Here is a 22,153-nt window from a genome sequence, read left to right on the forward strand (position 1 = left end):
GAAAATCAGCCTCACTGTTATGCTTCAACAAAACAGCTGGCAATTCTCAAACTTTGCTACTGAGGTTTAAAAATAATATACGATCTGCGTACACTCCCGCGATACCTGAAGATACGGAGACGTGAATTTAGTGCCAATCGATGGCAATCGATGAAGTTCGCAACCACCTAAGTGTAATTATCGATTGATCATCGATTGGCCGATGCAAATCGATGCTAATCAACAGTATTTAATCAACCGATTTTCCGATCATCGATTTTCATCGATTGTTCAGGTCCTGTTTTTAATCATTTGTTTTGTTTTTCACTCTTAAGGCTTTGTTTTCTGAATTGTTTCATTTAGAAAGGCACAAAGCTTGAATTTTGTCCCTCTAGTTTTGTAGTTGTCATAATGCAGATCTAACGACTGATTGATACTACTGACTGATTGATCCTAAAACTAAAATATTTTAAATTACATTCTGTAAATTTCCATTTAAAAACTTAAGGATGTTCGAGTCGGAAAAGCTTTTTGCTGTGAGTTAACAGGTTAATTGTGTTCCGCTTCAAGCCTTGGTTGAATCTATATATTATCCATCTGGACCAGGTTACTTGAGAAAGGTTAGGCTGATCCCAAGGTTAAGCGAAATTTGAAGCCCAGGGCCCAGTTTTTCGAAGGTCGATTAGCGCTAACCATGGGTTAACAATTAATCCCGGTTTCGTTTTCTTTTATCCAAAAGCATTTTTTCGGATAATATTAGTTAGTATATACTAAAACAGTGGATAGTGTTTTTCGCGCGCTCTGATTGGCTACTCGATCAGTGAATATCCTACATTAGTATATACACACTCAGTGATCTTGGTGTTTTAAGCAATCTGATTGGTTCGCTATCTTGGGCTATTCAACACTATTCACCTCCGAGCGAGTGGATAATTGGTAATTCGTGATCTTGAAAACAAAAACAAAATGGCGGGCGTAAACTCGCGTTTCGCTCAAGTTTCAGAAGTAGAAATTTTACAAATACAAGACAAGGCTGTGCCTGAGAATACAAAAAAGGCAACTAAGTATGGACTGAAAGTTTTTAAAGGTAAGAGAAGACTCTAAAGTGTTAAAAAGTGTTTGGGGTTTTATTTTGCTGACAACTGCCAATAAGCTTGAGTGACATTCATAACTCTTCACATCAAAAATTTGTTACAATATGAGTAAATTCTTTGTAGATTGGTTTTCCCAGCAAGAAGAATTTACCACAGATATAGAAGAGATGAACAAGGAGGAGTTAAATAAATGCTTGCAGAAATTTTATATGTCTGGAGGAAAACAGGACGGAGGTTACTACAATAAAGCAATCCTTACCTCGATCAGAGCCGCCATATCATTGATCGGCACTTGCGCAACGAGCCACACAACGAGCCATTTTCAATAATCAGCGACAGCCAGTTCACGGAAGCAAACAAAGCTCTAAATTCGTTTCTGAAAACTCTGAGCAAGTCAGGTCAAATTTGTTCTACAGTCCACAAACCCGCACTAACAACCGAAGCAGTTTCAAAGCTCTACGAAGCCGGCGAACTAGTAGATGCAAGACGCCTCGATCCACAAAAGCTACAACAAACAGCGTGGTTTTTTTATAACCCCCTACTTTGGTCGAAGAGGAAGGGAAAACCAGCGTCAATTGACAAAATCAAGCCTAAAGCTCTCCAAAACCCAAATTCCGGCCTGGAATATTTTAAGCTTAACAGAGAAACGCAAGGAGGAGTCTTTTCAACCAAAAATCACCAAGGTAGTCTAAACGGCACCGACGACCCATCCGATGGTAAAATGTTCGAGGGCAAAGGGCTCGCTATCTGTCCAGTAGTAGTAGTGAAGGCTTACCTGTTCCATTTAAATCCAAAATGTGAAGCACTCTTTCAGAAGCCTTCAACTGGTCCTAAATTTAAACCGTCTTCTTATGTCATTTGGTATTCAACACTTCCTCTAGGCCATAAAACGATCGACAGCATGATGAAGAATATGTGCCTCCGAGCTGGTATCGATCCTCCTTTCACAAATCACTGCGTCAGGTCGACCACCGTAAATATTTGTCTTCTAAAGACATGAAAAATCGCCACATCAGAGCAGTCAAGGGCCACAAAAGCGATGCAAGTTTGGGATCCTACAACGATTGTCCAACGTTCGAGCAGTTCAAGGATATGTCTTCGGCGATTACAGATTTCATTAACCTCTGCAGACCTGACCATCAAGTCGCCGTTAACCCGCTAGCAGAAGTGAATCGTTCTCCCTTGGAGACAGTATCCAAAGCAATTCACTCAGGCACATCCACAAATGGATGAACCAGGAGAACATTTTTGTTCAAGAAAACATGTCGACTAACGCTGCACATGGCATCATTTCTGGTGGCTCCTTCTCCAACTGCTCGTTCAATTTCCACTTTCAGTAAACTTTAAAAGAGGATTTTGGATGTTTTTTTCAGTTCAGACTATTAATTTAGGCTTTCCGTGAGGCGCATTTTGAGCATTTTGAAAACATTTTGTGGAAAAAAAAGCTCGAGCAGAGATTTACCACGTTTGAACTTTCTGTAAATAACTCTTGCGCGTGCACTGTGCATTCATCAGGTATGAATTGACATGTCAATAGATTGCCTTTAAATGGTTTTACTTTTTAATATTGTCAAGATCACTTCGTGTGTGTATACTAAGACAATTATTCTTTTCAATCTCGGTGAATAGTGGCTTTAAGAATATTTACCTCACCGCTTTCGCGGCTCGGTAAATATTTTGCCACTATTCACCTCGATTTCAAAGAATAATTGTTAACTATTCACTGATTCACCTCTAGTTCCTCCGGGCGAGCGACGCCAAACTCGAGTAAGATGCAAGCAAAATGCCTTCCCGGTTTGCTGCCGTAACAAAAAAGAAAATTTCACAACTAATCAAGCAAGCTGTTCCCGAAATACACAAAGAAGGTGACGAAGTTCGGTTTGGAAGTTTTAACAGGTAAAGCCTTGTCCTTTTGACTTGAATTTATCGATAGAACCGGTGAAAAAGTTTTTTGTTTACCGATGCAAATTAAGCTTAAGTCTTGCGTTACTTTATTTAGTTGACTTGTTCATTGTTCATAAATAAGCTTAAAACTAAATTTAATAATCTTTTTTACAGAATGATTTTAAATACAAAAAGAATTCACAAATCCAAACTCCCCGCAAGAGCTAAACAAATGCCTTCAAAAGTTTCATTTGTCGGCAAGAAAAAGCGACGACCGCGGCCGTTCGGTCATTGCGCGCCAAAATTATAATCGTTGGCCAACAGTAAATGAGTTAAAATCATCATTTTTGTGCTCAATTATCTCACCGTTTTAGTATATACTAAAACAATTATTTACCTCAGTGTCGGTGGCTAGTGGTGGTATTTATGTCGCCGTTACGCGCCTTCGTTAAAATACACCACTAGCCACCTCCACTTCGGTGAATAATTGTTATCTATAATAACAATAACCCTGCGTTATCCTCGCCGAGTTTTGAAAAACCCGACCCAGTTTTCATAGTCTACGGCCCCTACCCCTTTCGACGACTGCTACGCAGGCTAATGCTGAGTCGTTGCACAAAGTTCCACAGAGCCGTTAGATTAACTCTAATCGGCCTTTCAGGAACCGGGCCCTGCACATTATAAAGTCAAACATCTATAAAGATGGACTACTTGTAATTAATTAATTGTTCATTGTGAATTTATGAATAAAGACGTATGTAGTTTATAAGGATAAAGTTTTTGTGACACTCACCCATCTTGTTTGCCAACATATCATAGTACGCATTAACAGCAATTGGTGAAATAGCCCACCTTGTGATAAACAAAAAAAAAATCCCTAAGAGTCATGAGAGGAAATAATCATATAATTACCAGTGCAACAACTTGGACGTCAATCATAAAATGGCTCCATCACTGCCAACGCCATATTTTGATTTACTTCAAAACCTCATAGACTATAAGTACATAGTAGACAAATTGGTCAGCTGAATACAAGGGTTTAATTTACACCGTGTAAAATTTGTCTAACTGAAACGTCAAGAGAGGGATTTGAATGCAGCTTCAGTAAAAATTATGGGTTGAATGAGTGACACAATGGACACTAACTAAACCGTTTCGTATTTCGCAGCAAGGCAGTTGCAAGAATATTTCAAAGATACGGGGTTTGACACTCTAGACGAGAAGGTCTCGGGAAAATTACAGTGAAGTTTGGATGCCCATGACTGCCAGAGTGAGGAGTGATTTTGTAGTCTCAGAACCATATTATGTGACCGACGGAGTGATGAAGGCTACGTTCTTGAACAAACCCCATTCAGCTTTGCCACAGGGAGTCTTGAACTACAGCTTTAAAGGACTCTAGAGCAGAGATATACCTCAGATGAAAAACTGTTTAGTCGGTGTCCACCTCAAAATATTGCCTTAGTGACAAAGAACATTCCTAATTGTCGATGATTGCGAATCTCATCACCATGGGCGTGGAGGACATGTTAGCTTATACATGAAATTTTACAGCTGCGAGACATCCTTGTTCTTCATGAAGGAAGTAGTCAAAGAACAGTTAATCACCGTGCCACGGCGACCCTGTTACAAGAGGTAAGAGCTACACAGAAGATCGTTTACGGATAGATCTTAGCAAGAGTTAAAATGCCTGCTTCTATGCCCAAAAACCCACAAAAACATCCATTCTGGTAAAGCGAGGACCATAGCATTGAAGACTTTCTTCGATACAAGGAATACTACACTGCAGTGCCTCGACTGCATCAGCAAAGTTCAATTTGCGACCTCCGATAGTAGATTATAGAAGAACGCACTTGAATCTGCTGGCGCGACTCTTTAACGAAAAGAGGACATGACCACAGTGCAAAACATACTCAAAGGACTAAGCAATTTCAAGAGAAAAAAGATTGTTCATTGATTTGGTTATTACTCCAGGAGGGTTTTTGAAGTAATAGAAGCCCATGACGAGATATACCAAGGGGTAAACGTCAGACAATAAAGACTAAGGAGACTAAGGACTTGACCAAAAGACTAAGGACTTGGTATGTGCTAACTTTCCGCTTCCAGGTAAAGGGGTGGTAAGCCTTATCAACGCGTTAGGTCCACAACAAATTAAGTATGTTCAATATATGGCAAACAAATTAATAGGTTACGTGCATAGGCGTACGGAAAATTTTTTGCCGGGGGGGGGGGGAGGCGTTAAACCATTTGCCCAAAAAATTCTCGCAAGTGACCCAAATTTTTTACAAAAGAATAGAAAAGAAACGGGAGCCATATTGCAACAACATAGGCCGTACTGGCGTGTGAAGTTGGCTCGATACAGTTTTTCAGGGTCAATACCAGGTACGTCGCCATAAACAAACATTAGGAAAAATTGCCACCACAGTAAATAAAAAAAAATTGTTATGATCAGGGTTGCAATGACATCAGAGTTGTCATAGCATCGAAATCACGCCACTACCTATTTTACTTAAGCAAAATTAAAAATTCTCGGCACTGGCAACCTTACAGAATCGTTCACAGGAGCTTTTTTCGTCAATACGGTCTTCTCGATCTTTGCAAAGTTTAAGAAAAATCTGTAAGAGCTTTATCGAGATACTTTGGGATGAAGTTTTTACCGTTAGAAATACGGTAAGAAAAGGAAAATTTTGAGGTTCGGCCGTTATCTGTGGAAAACGAAGCGATTTTGACATGCAATTTCACCTCATAGTAGTTTTAATCTTTTTAAAAACGTGTGTGAAAGATCGTGGAGATAGCTCTGCCCGATTGCTAGAAAGAAGGATTTGATTAGTATGTATCGCGGCCCTCTTGTTAGCGGTTTTGTAAACATTTCGGTCTACTTTAACAAATTAGCGAATAATTGTAAACCACTCGATAGATTTTTTAAAAGAATTAAGATTCTTCTCGTAATTCAAACTGAGAATTAGTCAGCCACTCCTTCGTTTTCGGACCCACCCTGTTCTTCGAGTGGAGATGATTCTAGAAAGTTATGCGAAAGTTTATTCTAATCAATTCACGACTGGATAGCCTATTCCAGCTAGTGCAGTGCAGCACGGTGCCTAACAATAACAAAAAAATAAATATGTAAATTACTCATTACATGTTAGGCGATTACCGTCTCGTGTGAATGTAACTGGATTATAACGCTGACTTCAGGTTAATATTCAGGTCTTCAAAATAATTAAACAAACATGGAGACGTCTTTAAAGACAGGCTTTGGCCAAATTTTCTCTTGCTGCCCAAAAAATCTGAGTTGCCCTAAATTTGGTTGGGCTGCAGCCCCCCTCGCCCCCCCGGCCCGTACGCCTAAGAGTTACGTGGTGACATCTCTATTCCACAGACGCCCCGGTAATACAACGACTAGCCTAGTATTTTCTTAGGCGACCTAAAACCAATTTTCTTCTTCAAGTAGTTTAATAGAATACTACACTGTTTAGCCTACAATTCATTTCTCACACTGTCAATGTCTTACCGTGTCTCGTCTACAGGTTTTCCGAAAACAGCAAGCTCCCTTTTAGTCAAGGCTTCGTCCAAAGAGAGCTCATTCTCAAAATACGTAGACTGATTACAGGTGACCTACAAAAAGAAATTAAAGCAATCTAGTCCCTTCACGCATTTCCAAAAGATAAATTTAATGGAAAAAATATTGTCTTCGGGTAACAGGACTAACAAGCCACAGCATGAGAAACTGAAAAAGAAAATAATTTTTCTTTTTTAAATCGGTCAGTCGCACCCAGTGATCCTATTTCATTGGCAGCGACTTTGCAAAGTGAGCTCGCAACGTTGGAACCCCGATATAAAGATATGCCAAGGGAGCAGTAAAATTATATCGTTATATCGAAACTCCCAATATAACGATATGGCTGTAAAATAGCTTTTAATATGGTTACATCGGGGTAAACCTAACATGAACTTCTTTTATTGCGTACATTATTTAATTTGTAATGAGCGTTCAAGCACCCAGCATGTTCTTAAAGAGTCTGCAAAACACTAGACGTTTTTCTCTAGTGTGAATCATACAAGTGCAACGAAACTAAACTTAAAAATTTGAAGTTGCCACTCAGTTGACGACAGCGCGCACAAATCAAACAACTGGCTTGACCACTGCATGGATAATAGAAAGACTGGATAGGAAACTTATGTCACGTGGGCTGTTTTCTAATCGCCGATTGGCTGGTTCGTGCTTCAAGATGGCATTGACTGGTTCCATCATAGTGGAAATTTGTGACGAAAAATGGCGAAAATGTGGCGCAAACCAGTCGAAATATAGGGCTTGTTTGCCTGCATGTTCTTTTTCGGAGTTTTTAGTGCTACTTTAATTTTTGGTGTTTGTTTTCCCCTTCGTTTGTTGTCTAACGGCGATGACGATCCATGAAAGCCACACTTGAACCTTCGAGGTAAGCACTTCTTGTTGTTGTTTTGTGTTATTTGTCCTTGTCTTTGAGAAAATTTCGTCCGAAAAATTGACCTTACAGAGCCATATTTACTAGACTTGTCGACTATTTTGGGACGCCTTTATTTAGAAGGTTCCTTCTTGTTTCTATTCATAACTACGATTGACAGATCTTTTAAGGATGGAATTGTAGCATAGGTATAGTTACAGACTGAGTGCTGTTATTTTCCAGCCGTACATTTCGATTGAAAATGACCTAAATTAACCACATTCGGAGCTAGCGCCGAACAAGTGTACGCACACGGGGGGTGTACAATGTTCTAATCGGGAGACTTGATTGTGTTGAGAACTGCTTCGCTCAAGTAATATCCTAGATTAACCCTGCTAATTGTTCGTAAAGCAGTATGTTAATTTCGCTCATCTGTTAATGTTGAAATATGACTTCTAAAATTACATATCCAGTGAATACAATCGCCTCAAGTCGCTCCTCGCAGCTTGTATTCGAAGGTACTGAAGAGACTCGAATATATTTTTTGTACATAAACTACATAAACATAAACTACACCTACTGACATTTTTCGGCCTCCGTTTAGGCTCCTAAGTGTTGTTGTTATTTTGTAAACAGTGTTTTAGTTTTCCTTGTGTTTGTCTTTTTTGTAGGATTTGCTTAACACATTTAGTCAATGAAGACAGTAAATTGTGGTCAAGCAGGGTCAAGTACAGTACTCTTCTGAGAGGGCACAAATCTATCAATCTTTCTGTATAAAACAGCAAAAAAAGTTACTTTTGTCATGCATGAGAGCCAGAAGGCGGCATATAATTTATTTCTGATCAGAAGGTGCTTTAAGCTTTATTCATCACATCTGAAGAGCGTTAGCTACTCCTTTCTGACTGGGACAAATTTAATTGTGTGTGAGGGTCACTGCATGTGTTAGCTACAGAGTAATGTGTTTTATATTTGGTTAGTGTTTTTCTATGAAGCGGTCTAAACCTGAATCACATTGTTTTTCAAACCAAAGATGGACTTGATTAGCACTATTATTGTACTCAGTTCTTATAGAGATCCAAAGCAACTATGTACCTGTAGATGATAAACCTTACCAAGATGTATTCTAAATCAAATTAATAAAACATATACTTGTACTTTTTTGGGGTATGGATTTTGTTTTCAACATCATAATAATGTGACCAGACAGTCATATTTTTTCAAGCCCTTATCCACTTATCTCAGGCTAAACAAAAATCCTAGATGTTACTTTTTTTATTTATTTTTTTTAAATATTAAATCAGCTTCTATTTTCTTTGGGAACAGTGTTAATGTTTAATTTTCAGAGGTGATTACTATATCATTAAGACTACAATACAAAAGCTTAAAGGTTGTTTCATCCTAAAAAGAGGTCAGTATTTCAAAGAATAAATATATTTCTAAGCTTTATAAGCCTTATCAGTGGAAGACAAGTGTTCCTCATGCAAAAGAAGTGAAGGACCTACTATTAATGATGAGTTTGCTTCCCAGCTGTATTCTAGTGGTTAACTATTAACCGTTTTACATAACACTTTTAAAGAGTCGCAGTTCGCTTTTTCAAAGACCTGACTGAAAATCACCTTGGGTAATGGTACATGTATACCTGAAAATAACAAAAGAACTTGTCGCTTTAGTATGAAAATTGATTTGAGAAAGTTAGAAACAGCGTTTCCACGGTGGTCCGCAAGCAAATTTGCTTTCTCTGCTGAGCTTTTTAACCCCGCTTTTTATCATGTTTTATACAGTTCTCAACTACGGCTTCTTGTCACTGATTGTCCGTAAATAAATTTGAATGGAATATTAAACCCTCGTTTGAGCTGGGTACTTGAAACATCAAGCCTCGACAGTTTTACCGCTAATAAAATCATTTTGTCAAGAGTCACTTGTTAACTTGTAAAATTCGACAATCGCTGAGCTTGTATAAAAGCAGCAAAGAAATCGTCAAAACCGTGACAAAAATAATTAAAATTCTTCCCGGTTTTCTTGTGGTTTGTAGAAAATTAGGCCGTGCCTTTCTTATAGGTGTTTTGTAGCTGTATACATGTAAGTTTTCGCATAGTTTTTATGTAGTTAGGCTTCTCGTTTGGTGCATAAAATTATCGGCGCTGGAGTCATTCTACGCTCTCACAAGTTTCATTATCATTTACTCAGTCTTTTGCCTCTACCGCTTTTGTACCCTCTAACTGTCTTTGCCAAGAACAAGTACTCTTTATCCTTTACTTCAAAACATGGGCAATCTGGGCAATATGCGAGGATTAATTAAAGACGCGCAAAACATCGGATGTAAGAGGTTGAATGGCTCTCGATAATGTGACGTCACATTTTTCCACTATGTTGGAACCGATCACGTCAGCCAGTTTCCTATCCAGTCTTTCTAATATCCATGACCACTGGCAGAGCGGCAAATTGGGCACCGCAAGTCGCGTTTAGTCCTTTCCGCGTGCTTTCCCGTCGTCAACTGACGTTCCCGTTCTGTTGCTAAATCAGCCTGTCGTTATTTATCGAGTTCGCAAAAAACAGACACTGGCCAGCAAGTAATGCATTATTGCGCATGACACACTTGCACCAGTCCTTCTTAAGTCGTTTTTGTTTCAATTTTTCTGTTATCAGAGTTATGTACAGGCCAAGAAGACCAAGTAAGTTGACACAAACATTAGAGATTACCCGATTACAGTAGTGTTGTTGTATAAAATTAATTGTTTTAGATAAACTGTGTTTACTGATAATATTGTTGGAGAGATTTTACGTTCAGTTCGTTAAATTCTCAGCGTTATATCGAGAATATCGTTATATCGAAGATCGTTACATCGGGATTCTGTCCCATACATTTTACGGTAGCTTTTGCCGGGACATAGAAAATTCATCGTTATAACGTGAACATCGTTATATCGAGGACCGTTATATCGGGGTTCCACTGTAATAAGATAAGAAAAAACAACAACTAGTCTCAGTGAGGTGCAATGGGACAATGGCTATGCTCATTGGGCATTGCGTGTATGAGAAAGAACGCGTGAAGAGCGGGTAAGTAGAGGCGGTGGCAATAGGAACAGTGACAAGAACTGTTTATATCAAGCCATGATTGCAACCTCAGTAGAAGAAAGGGTTTTCGCCCTAAAAAAAACTCAAAACTCCATTTAGCGGTCACGAAGTGCAATCTTTCTTTGACATACAGAGGGTTTACAAGACCACGATCTTAATATTTCAAGACCTTACCGTTAATAGGCTCTTTTTAAAAAAGTAACAAAATCTCTTGGAGCCCTTACAATGCGTTCGATTAGCTCCGTTTCAAGGGAATATTAGCAAATGAGGAGACAAACTTGCGAACAGCTTCGAAAATAATAATTAGCTATCTGGATGGAAGGTGGCGTTTCTGGGTCCCTGACTCGCGATTTTCGATTTTTAGAGATTCCTAAGTAATTTTTAAAGATTCCTAAGCGATGCGATTTTGGAAATTCTGCAGGTCTGTCGCTGTGCGAGTGTTAATCGCTGTATTATTGATAAACAAATGGATTCTGGACGTTAGACATTAGCTCTGGGTCTTGATACACAGAAGAGGCTGCCGTCTAAGCTATTGCGAAGATACCTACTGTCCCAATTGCGTTAGAATATTTTAGCGGGATGGGGAAGAAATTCCGAAAAGAATGTGTGCCATTACGCACCCTAGTTTCACATGGCTGCAAAACCTTCGTTGGGAGGGGATGGTTTCACATTTTCAAGAAAGCTCTGATGACGCTGAGTAGGATGGGTCGGCATCCTAAAAAGGTTAGAACTTCAAAGAGGCCATATCTGCTCAATAACACAATGAACACTATAAGTTGAAGGTGACACTAGATGATGGTGATAGAGGGTGTGTCAGTAACAAATAAAGGCATCTCTCAAATCTTGTGATACTGAGTCTTTTGTTGTGAAGTCTTTTGGACGTTATTGTGTTAAGTTTCGTTTTGTTTCTTGAAGTGAGTCAAAGTTAGTCTTGATTTTGTCCGCATAGGGGTTTTCCTGTTTTGATCATTTGATCCTACTTGTACCTGAATTTTTGCTAAGCTCGCGAATTTGCTTAATGCCATTTTTAGAATATTCCTCCCTTGCCACTGTCAGATGTTGGTGTTACATAGGTGGTCTTGTGATGTTAGAGCTGACCTTGGTTCATGCGTCCCGTTGAAGATCCGGTTTGGGTTTGTTATCCTGCGTTTTAGTTTTTCATTGGTTTTTGGCTTCTTGCCGATGGGAACCAAGTAGTTTCTGTAATACCCAAACATTACCCATACTGAGTTTAAGTTGTTTTTATTTCCACGGTCAACTAACCCAAACATGTCCAATTTTGGCTATGGAAAGCGCTATTTAGTAAGGAGGAGAGAAGAACAGTAAGAGCATTAACATTAAGACTGTTAGCGGAAGTCAAAGAAGAATTGAGATCAACATGTAGATCAGATTCCTGGCACCTCACACTTTCCTCCAGCTCTCCCCCAGAGGATATCACGCATTTCCGCGAGGAGCATTCTCCTGGCGCACTTTAAAACTTTGGGTACATTGCCATGGCCTGTAAGAGCTTTCCCTAAGAAAATTTCGTAGAGAGCTTTGCCGAGTATTTCCATAGATTGTTCTATGCCGAGTTCCTTCAAGATGGGTAGCAATCCATCCACTATGGAGGAACGTCTAGGGCTCTTTTCTATTTAGGTCCAAGTGCTTGCTTAATACCTTTCGTCCGCAGCCCTGATGTTCTCGGCAGCGGTGGCTGTCCGTATCTTGGAAAAAGAGTTGGAGTCAATAGTCACTATTAGAGCGTCTGGCAGCTCGTTGAACTCAGTTTATGCAGTGCAGAATGCTGGTATGTTTCTGAAAAATGGAGGGAGAAGACTTGGCATCTGGTCCTAAGGAGTCTGCGGCCAAAAATGGACCAAGATGGAGGGAAAATACGTTCTGAATTTTATGGTGTTTAGTTAGACATTGCAAAATATTTTATCCCCACCAGCAAAGCCTACACCTCGAATCGAGCAGCCTGCAAAGAATTGGCTATTCATTTATTGGGTGTAGTACCGTCTGGAAAACACGTAGGTAACTACATCTGTTGGGCGGACATTCAAGGTAAAGCAAGACAGTTTTTGTCTTGGCTTACCAAAAAAGGCCTGAGATCGTAGGTGAAGACGAATGGGAAGTAAAGTAGGTGACTCCCCTATAACAAGGATCGTGAAGCACAAAAGAAGCAGTCCACAAAAGACCATGTGGATAAGTGTTTTATTTTTCCAGAGAAAATGAAGTGACAGAAGGAGACGCCCATAATCGATAAAAAAAATCAAATTGTGATTTAATAATAATAATAATAATAATAATAATAATAACAATAATAATAACAATCTTTATACAGGAAGCTCACTTCATAAAGAGTGATATTCAGTGAGGTCCTTTAAAACAATAGAAAGATAAATGATCTTAGTTAAATGAATACGTTAGTGTAATAGTAATAATAGGTAAAAAGTTAAGAACTAAAAACCTAAATTATACAAGCTACAGGTTAAAAATGTTAAAATGTCAGATAGATTAAAACACAAAACGCTATGAAAATCTAAAATATACAGCTTTTAATGTTCTGTTTAAAAAGAAGAGAGTTAATTTCCTTAAAAGATGCGTCTAAAATGTTCCATTCCTTAGCGTATTGATAAAAAAGTCTCTGCTTTCCGTAATTCCTGTTAGCGAGAGGAAGACCGAAATCGTTCCTTCTTCTACTGTTATAACTATGGACGTCTGAGTTTCTCAAAATATTTAAATTGTGATCCACAAGTCCGTGGATGTACTTTAAAGTGATAATGTATCTATGTACAACGCGCTCTTGAGATAAGGCAGGCCATCCGAGTGTTTTGAGAGCGTCTGTAGATGAAGCATAGTTGGGCAAATCAAGGACAACTTTGGCAGCCTTATTTTGCAAGAACTGTAAATCATGCATTAATGTAATATTATCTCTGTCCCCCCAGATGGGATCAGCAAAGTCGAAGAGAGGTCTTATTAAAGCATTGTATAATGCGACTCGCGCATCCAAAGGCAACAGCTGTTTGATACGATTTAACAAGCCAATTCTTTGATTCACTTTCGTAGTCAATGATTCGACATACTCATTCCAAGTCAGATTCTTATGTATGACAACACCTAGATACTTGATTGAATCTTCACTCTCAAGGTTTTCGTGATCAATGACGAGATTGATACCTTGGCAGGTTTGCAACCTTCTGCCACCACCAAACAATACGAACTTCGATTTCGATGTATTTAAGGTCAGATAATTGTTGTTAAAACATTCGGCAAGATTGGCAAGGTCAGCATTGAGGTGGTATTCAATACTTGGACAGCAATTTGCACTGAAGTAAATCACTGTGTCGTCTGCATACATGACTACCTGACAGTGCTCTAAACAGTTGGGAAGGTCGTTAACGTTTGTTAGAAAAAGAAGAGGCCCAAGGATGCTTCCTTGGGGTACTCCAACAGGAACCTTTTGTTGGATCGACTGGCAGTTTTCAACAGATGTGACTTGATACCGACTTTCAAGGTATGAGGTAAGCCACTTCTCAAATTGGGAGCTAGCTCCAATGGTCTTGAGGTTTTCGACAAGAAGCACATTGTCCTCCGTGTCGAAAGCCTTCAAAAGATCTAAGAAAACTGCTCCAGTGGAGCCGCCTTTATTAAGACTCTAGTATGTTGTCTGTAAAATGAGCAACGGCAGTTACGGTTGAAAGTTTAGGGCGGAAACCAAATTGATTTGGAGTAAATAATTTATTAGCTGATAAAAACTCGTACAGCTGTTGGTGCACAGCCCGCTCTAGGATCTTGCCAATGGTTGGGAGTACTGTGATTGGCCTGTAGTTGTTACAATCGGTACGATCGCCTCCTTTGAATAAAGCAGGCACCCTACCACATTTCCAAATCGATGGATAAGTGCTTGCCTCAAGTGAGCGGTTAAAAAGTCTGGTCAGTATAGGTGCCATGCATTCAGCTGAGTCCTTCAATAATCGTGCAATAATACGATCCAGTCCTACAGCTTTGTTAGTTTTTAAGGTTTTCAATTGCTTGAGAACAAAGGATTCTGTGATAATACAAAAGAAAAACGATTTATTATTGCCGTTCCATCGCGAAAAGGCAGGTGGGAAAAACTTTCTGGCATTTCCGGCTATAAGCTGGAGTTTTTCCTCAATTTTGGCGGCTAGCTTGGTTCCGATACGAGAAAAAGTGCGTATTTGGAGCCTGAGCTATTTCATTGGTTTCCGTGTATAAAACGCCGTCAGCCTCAATTGAAGTTATAGTCGAATTAGGCTTCTTTGACGTGATCTCATTAAAGGTTTTTCACAACTCGCTGGGATTTCCTTTATTCTTGTTGATTAAATCTGAATAGTATTCGGCCTTGCATTTCTTCACTTCTTTGTTCACAAAGTTCTTCATCTTTTTATACATTTCCCAATGGTATTTTGAGTTCGTTTTATCGCCTTTGCATGATAAAAATCCCGGTCACGCATGGCATTTTTCAAGTCCGAAGTCATCCAAGGTGTTTTTGCTCCTTTAATGCGCGTCTTCTTGATCGGCGCGTGTCTGTTCGCAACATCAGTAAACAGGGTGTACCACAATTCCACAGCAGGATGGACTTCACCATTAAAATCAAACATATTCCAATCAGTTTCTTTTAGGCCCTTAATAAAAGTTCTCTTATCGTACTTGCGGTACGAACGGTGTTCAATTGTCTTAGGTGGGGCTTTGGGGACACCAGATTTCATAGTGCAGTACACAATAAAGTGATCGCTGATTGCGGTATGTATAACGCAACTCTCAACAATGCGGTGGGTGTTATTCGCAAAGACCAGATCAATAGCTGTTCTTGTTTGTTCACAAATCCTGGTCGGGGAGTTGATTGACTAATCCTGGTCATTAGCAATTGCAAATTGCTCTAGTTGTCTCTTTAATTTAAGTGAAGCATTGTTTTTCTTGGCCAAAAAGTCAATATTGAAATCTCCTAACAGGACCATTTGAGATCCAGCCGGCAGTTTCGAAAGAGAGTCGTCATTCAATGAATCAGTAAACGTATCGGAACAAGCGTTTTTTTAAGAGAAACAGCCATCTATAAATATGTCTTGATACGGAATCCAAGACACCCCACAGCCACTTTAAGGTGGTCAGTACAAACGAAATACATAGTACCTTTAGAATTGCAAACCATCGCGCACTAATGCATAGAGAAGCTGACGCTCAAGCTTAACGTATAGGAGAGGGTACAGGCACAAAGAGTTGTCAACAGGTATATCGTGCTGAAATGTGACAAACAAGAAAAGCGCACAGGGTTAGGAAGCGTCCGAGAGCCTTCAACGGCTTTTTCACGTTAAATAGGATTTATGATTTTAATCGAATCGACTTTGTTAACGCGGAAAGTAAAAAAGGACATAGGGACAGTACATCCAAAATAGCGAGCAAGTAGATGCTGACAGCTGCGTTCAAAATGGCACTTTTTTGCCTTTGTGGCAAATGATGAAATCTTGGTGGCAATTGGAACAGATTATGAAACTTACGTCTTTGTATTGATCATCTAACAGTTTGTTATCCATAATGTACTCTGGGTAACCAATGTTTTCAACCATCCGTTTTGCCTGAAAGGAAAGGCCCACTTCTGTTACTGCTTGCAAGGTACAATGAGACAATGACAAGGTACAATGAGAGAAATGAGACCTCCCCCTGTACTCGTTTTGCTATCGACTATAGCTGTCATATCGTTGAAAACCGATATCAACTTCTTTTTTATTTCTTACATCAACAAAAGCTTGTTTGTACAACTATCTAGAACTCCCTTGATGATGTTATGGAAGATATTGTAAGACATTCACGGGTGATGTATACGTTAAATAATATGTACTACGCCATCCTTTTGGCCAGAATTCATAATTATTTTGAAATGTAATGAGATTTGAATGACTAGAGGAATTACTTTACCTTTTTGATGGCGACAGCCTTGGTTTTTTCATCCATCCAGTCAAGCTCGTGTATGTTCTGCACAAACGCATCTCTTATGCCATTTGCCAAATTTCTTGCCTAAATTGGTGCAATTTGTAGGAATTCAAATTATCCGACAACGATAGTTATCACATGGTACGTTTTTTCTCCGAAAGAGTATTTTAACGCATATTATTGCAGAAATTTACGGTAAGACACTGTCGCACAAAAAAAGAAGCTCTAAAAATGTTTAAAAAATGAAACTCACGGTGTCATGGCCTCTTTAAACAAGTGGAACGTGGAAAAATGAATGCCTTTCCTTACCGATTTCTTGCTGTCACCATCAAAGAATTTTTCCACGTATATCCGAGATAGCGGCGTCCCAAAGTATTTTTCTGTCATGAGCTGAACACATAATTCTTCTCGAGGAGTCGAAGACCAATAGTTATCTAAAGTGATGTAAAAATTCTTAAATATCTCCTCAAATTTGTCACCCAGTCGCAAATACAACGCATCAACCAGCCTCCACATCATATAGTTGGCAAGGGTCCTAGAATAAACCAGTCAAAAACTCTGGTAATCTGTGTTAATATAGGGAATGACCTATTCAACCATCTTACTCCTTTGAAACACTCCATCTTTAATAGGATCCCGAGATCGTCGAGATTGAGCGCTTTGCGTTACGGGCAGCCATCTAGGATGAGTGTCAAAACTACTTAGGGGGCGGGAGGCGGTATGGGAGGAAGCGAGAAAAATAGAGGGACTGACCTAACATCACTGCAGCGCGCGTTCACGGAGCGCATTGTACCAGGAACGCAGGCGTTTGATTGGTCATTAACAATAGATGTTAATTTGCGTTGACAACGGGTTTAATCTAAGTTACCGACACTGACAAGTCGTTGATAAGTCGTCGTTTCCATAAAACGTAAGCTTTTATAATACCTGTTTGCCCAACTTTTGTGTTATTTTGGATCTTCACCACTTTGGGCCAAAGAAACTAGGGAAGGGATTTATTTCCGATCGGCGTGTAGTAGGGTAGACTCACTTTGACATTTTATGGAGGAGGGATGACATAAAACGGTCTAAAACAGTTTAGCCGTTTTAAACGCCTATTATCGCTACTTTCCTCGCAGGTATTCAAAACCCAATGCCATTGCAAATTTGCAAGGCACATTTTGCGCAAACAAACAAAGGATTTTTGGTATTTCGAGGAAGAATCACGTAAGCCTTTGAAGCAGCCCGGCCAGGGGAATGTTGTAACACAGTTTCTGCCAAATGGTCCAGTCAAACTGTGGTTTAGCATCGAACTAATTGCAACAGAATTTTCTTCAGCGGCATTTAATTGTAGCATGGCTATTTAACAACATACTAAAAATCCGCCAAAATCGGTTTCGTAAAACATGAGAAAAACTGGAAATAAAGATTTTCAACTTTCACCACAGGAGACCTAATTTCAGGAAGATCACAAATTCAGACAAAACATCTGATAATTGTGTTTTTTTTTTCCTCAAGAATTTTCGATATAACATCGTTAATGTATTTTGGGTAGTTTTGTTTCAAAAAAACGCCGACTAAACGTGTGAGGATCACCTGGGTCAGCGTTTCGTCTTGAGAGCTTTGCACAGGTTACCCAGCTACTTGTCTGTCTTCACATTCTGTTTTCCAAGCTTTAATTTTTTTTTCTATCACGGCATTTAAAAGGGAAGTTATTAGTCAGTCTGTGTGAACATGGTTAAAAATGTTGGTAATTGTTTTTTTTGCGCAATATCAGAAATGCAGTAAGTATTTTGGCAGTGTCACAGGCTGGTAATTTTTTATATCCTGCAGCGTGGATGCAAATTTAGTAGCTGACTAATGGTGAACAGTTTGATGTGATATTTCGTTCACCTTCAGTCAGCTACTAAATTTGCATCCATGCTGCAAGATACGTACGACTGAATGTGTGCAATGGACGATAGCTTTGTATCAGTACAAACTGTTTGACCTATTCCCTTTTTCTGTAATCGAGTTTTGTGAGGTAGTTACGTTCAAACCGGTCAGCACTTTTTAACATCTGTCGAAAGGCCCTTGGACACCTTATGAAGTCTACATAACGTAGTATTCCTTATCGTTTTGGATTAGCCGGTTAAGCACCGCGTTTTACAGATTAGGGTAAAGTGCCTTTACTGATTAGGGTTAAGCACTTCCTTTATTGATTGCTCACCTCTTTTTTCGGCACCAATGTTTCTCTTCGGATGAGCGTTGTGTAACACTTCAACTTACTGCATGTTTTAATGCAGTGGGTGGGGAATTTCCATTACTCCATAGACTCTTACACGATATTTTTACATACGCATTGTTTTGGCTACCCAGAGTTAATCTTTCCCTTAAAAACAAGCTTCCCTATCAAACTATTTCGTTTTCTTGAAACAAACGTTTGCTGGAACCAAAGTTCTTATAGCGGGGCTCCCACGCGCGCGAAGCACGCGTGGGACAGAGCCCCATACTCATAGAATATGGTCAACCTCTTTTCGTTTGGTTGTTACGTAATTGACCGAGCGTACGTACGTACGTACTCGTCTACGGATTGTACGGGTAGGGAAGGGGAGACTATCAAAAGGAAGGGAGGTGTGTCTCAGGCGTGTCATGGTAAATCCACATCTTTTACATTGGACACTCACAATATGGTCAATTGACAGCTGTCAAACAGGATAGCCACTAACCAGTTTTACATGACCATATCGCGGGCTCATGTGTCAACTCATCGGGGTGACGTGATTTATTTAGAAGCTGTCCGCTGACCAATTGTTTTACTAGATCGCGATCAATGTTCATACTGTCATACTTTCTAGCGAGTTTGAGAGCACAGGAAAACTGATAACGCACACATATTGGACATCAATGTTGTGATCATTTGACAGCTGTCAAAACAGGGTATCTGCTGACCAGTATCACTTGACCGTATCCCTGGCTCAGGTGTCGATCCATCGAGGTCGAGTATTTTTTGAACTTATCCGCTGACAAGTTACTAGTTTTCAAATGATCGCAGGCTCAAGTTTAATTTTTTTTCATTGATATGAAATATGTTGTGTTTATGCGCCGCACAATTAAAATTTTGATTTCAAACTGACCTCGGACGCGAAAATTTAGCCAGCTATTACAGGCAGGGAAGATAGTCGCCTTTGAATTTGCTCACCATGGTCACGCGTTGGTCACGCTCGACGCCCAATGTTTATTGCTATGATTGGTTAAAATTTGACAGGTGAGTTCATGCGGAAAATTTATGCAGCATCTTGAGTCTTGTTTACTCTGTTTACTTTGACAGCTGAAGCTGACAGAGGTTTGTGTCAACTTGTGATGTTTTTAACTGTCTTTTCCACTGGATGTCCAAAATGAAATTCAGCTGCTATCAGGGTTTTTGGTTGAGAAATGCGTCACCTGTCAAAGTCGGAAATCCGATTTCGGATGGCATTATTTTCGTTTTTCACCTTGCTTGATGCGTAAGAGGGTTGAAAAGTCTGAAGCAATATATACTGGCTTTACTTGATACCTTTCAGGAGCTGCATCTCGAATGGTAAGCCTGTGTAATAATTGTATTTGATGTTTGTTTTTATTTAACAATTAATGAATGAGGCTGAGTATCTTATGAAGAATTATGGAGATCGAGGAGGGTGTTATCGGCCGAGGCGGATAACACCCTCTGAGATCTCCATAATTCTTCATATGATACGAAAACCGAATTCAATAATTGTTTTATTATTCATTCAAAATAATTCTTAGTTTAAAAACATAGCTAAAACAAGCTTACCTGCATCGATGTTAAGTTTATCTTCGATAGTTTACGTTTAGGTTTGTCCAGCTCTGCAAATATTCTCCAAATAGCAGATGTCGCCCTCCGAGTTGTCTTCTTGCTGTTTTTGCTATGTTTTTAGTTATTTCGCCTAGTTCCAGCTGTGGTTGTTACTCTTGAAACGAGTGAAGTGTCCGCCATTTTAGTTTTTACAACGAAAACAACTTAATCTCGTCCCCAGGTCTTCTCGGTTAACGGTGCATTAACCTGTAGAAGGTTGTATTTTTGACGTCATTTCCTCGTTAAACACAAAATTCTTCCAAATTTGGTCAACAGTAACCTGGTTATGGTGAATTATGCGTGTGCTTTCAGCCAATCAGAATTGGGGAAATATTTTGAATGAATAATAAATCTAATTTAATGAAGTCGAGCAAAGTTTATGCGGCTATTTAGTTTATGCACCTTTGTAAGATTTGAGACAATGATCTGACCGAGTATCAGGTTTGATATAAGCTTATAGAACTTTAAAAAGTCTTTAGACATTTTCTCACCGCAAATAGAAGGAAAACGTTCCAAAGAATATTTAGTTATAATTCTGGTAGTAAAAGGAAGCTTTGAGCGATTTTCTTGCCTCGAGTTCATCGTTGAAAAAAAGCAAACACCGGGAAGCAGGCTTAAAACATAAACTTAAGCTCTAAACTTGAAGACTCAGGATTTTTCGAGACACTTTAATACTTGTCTTCGTGAATGAAAATTGTTTTCTCTGTATATGTTTCGCAAGAATTATATTTCTTTTGTTGATTGTTAGTAGTTTCTCTTGTAATTTTAATCGCTGTGCCGTTTGTTTTCAGTCGTTCAGTGAACATCGCTTGCGTGAATACTCAAAATGCCGCGCGTATCAAACGCTTTTGAAGATTACACATCGATAAAACCATTAAATAAAAAAAATAAACAATAAATTCTTTATTATGTTGGAGCGTAACTCTATTACTGTTCATTTAAACTCGATCACATCTCGCACTACAAAAGTGAAAACCGGCTGGCCGTATTGGTGATTTTCGAAATTTTTTTAACGGTTTACCTAAAAGCCCACGCATGCTTCTATCTCCTGAATATTGAATGAATGCAGTTTGTATTGCAAAATTGTGAAATACCGCATTCTGTCCGAGGTCTGTATGATAAAAACAGTGCCTCATAGTACTGTTTCACCTCAGATTTGATGTATAAGTGGTATAAAAGGTTGGTTTACATGCACCCAGATTTGTTGGCAAGATTTTGTAAAGTCGAACGCAAAAATTCGGCCTAATTTTTTTCCATGCCTAATTAATCTACGGTGATCAAGAGCCATTATGCCTTTTAAATGTGATCGAAAATGATTGCCAGTTTTTAGGTGTGCATACAGAGGCTATCAACTCGATGTAAGATTTCGTCCACTCTTGGGCTGTTTGCAAATTATTTTTCTCTAAAATCACTTAGCCTTTCCCTAAAAACAGCTGTCAAAAGTCACATGAATGTGCTCTAAAGTTCACTGAATCGTGGAATACAAGTTTATTGTTTGGTTCAAATTATAAAGTTATTAATGGGAGCCTCGCTTTTAGCCCTGGCTAAATCTATATATTAGGATGAAAGTTCCGCTAACCCTCATAATTTTTTTTGCGAAGGCAACAACACTCTTCCTTAAATGACTGAAACGCATTTCTGTCGTATCAAATTCATAGGTATCGGAGCTTAACCTGCTCAAAAACTCTGCATTGTTGTGCACCGTAAAGAATTAGTAAAACTATCCTTCCCTCCTCTCCAATTCATTTATAACAAGCAGAAAACGAAAAGCTTCAAAAAAGTGAAACTTGTATATTTGAAGATGTCAATACGTTAACGAAAATTAATGTATAGGTAACCGTAAAAGCCAAAGTATTATCTCGCTGGATATTTGAAAACATACCGAACGAAAATCGCAGTCTTTTGACTGAGAAAAAGACCAAAAGTCGAGGGCAAAATGAGCCCGAAAATCCTCCAAG

General features: G+C 39.1%; 1 protein-coding gene across 1 annotated transcript in view; it reads right to left on the reverse strand.

Moving 5' to 3' along the window:
- Window positions 1–22,153, reverse strand: part of LOC140945867 (endothelin-converting enzyme homolog) — a 77,458-nt gene that overhangs the window by 24,617 nt on the left and 30,688 nt on the right. The window contains exons 9-13 of the mRNA XM_073394922.1: window positions 16,691–16,916; window positions 16,367–16,465; window positions 15,949–16,026; window positions 6,466–6,569; window positions 3,751–3,809 (exon numbers count right to left, since the gene is read on the reverse strand). Of these exons, the coding sequence (XP_073251023.1) occupies window positions 3,751–3,809; window positions 6,466–6,569; window positions 15,949–16,026; window positions 16,367–16,465; window positions 16,691–16,916 (566 nt within the window). The remainder of the gene's footprint in view (window positions 1–3,750; window positions 3,810–6,465; window positions 6,570–15,948; window positions 16,027–16,366; window positions 16,466–16,690; window positions 16,917–22,153) is intronic.

Source organism: Porites lutea, chromosome 1, assembly GCF_958299795.1.
Source record: "Porites lutea chromosome 1, jaPorLute2.1, whole genome shotgun sequence".
NCBI classification, from domain to species: Eukaryota; Metazoa; Cnidaria; class Anthozoa; order Scleractinia; family Poritidae; genus Porites; species Porites lutea.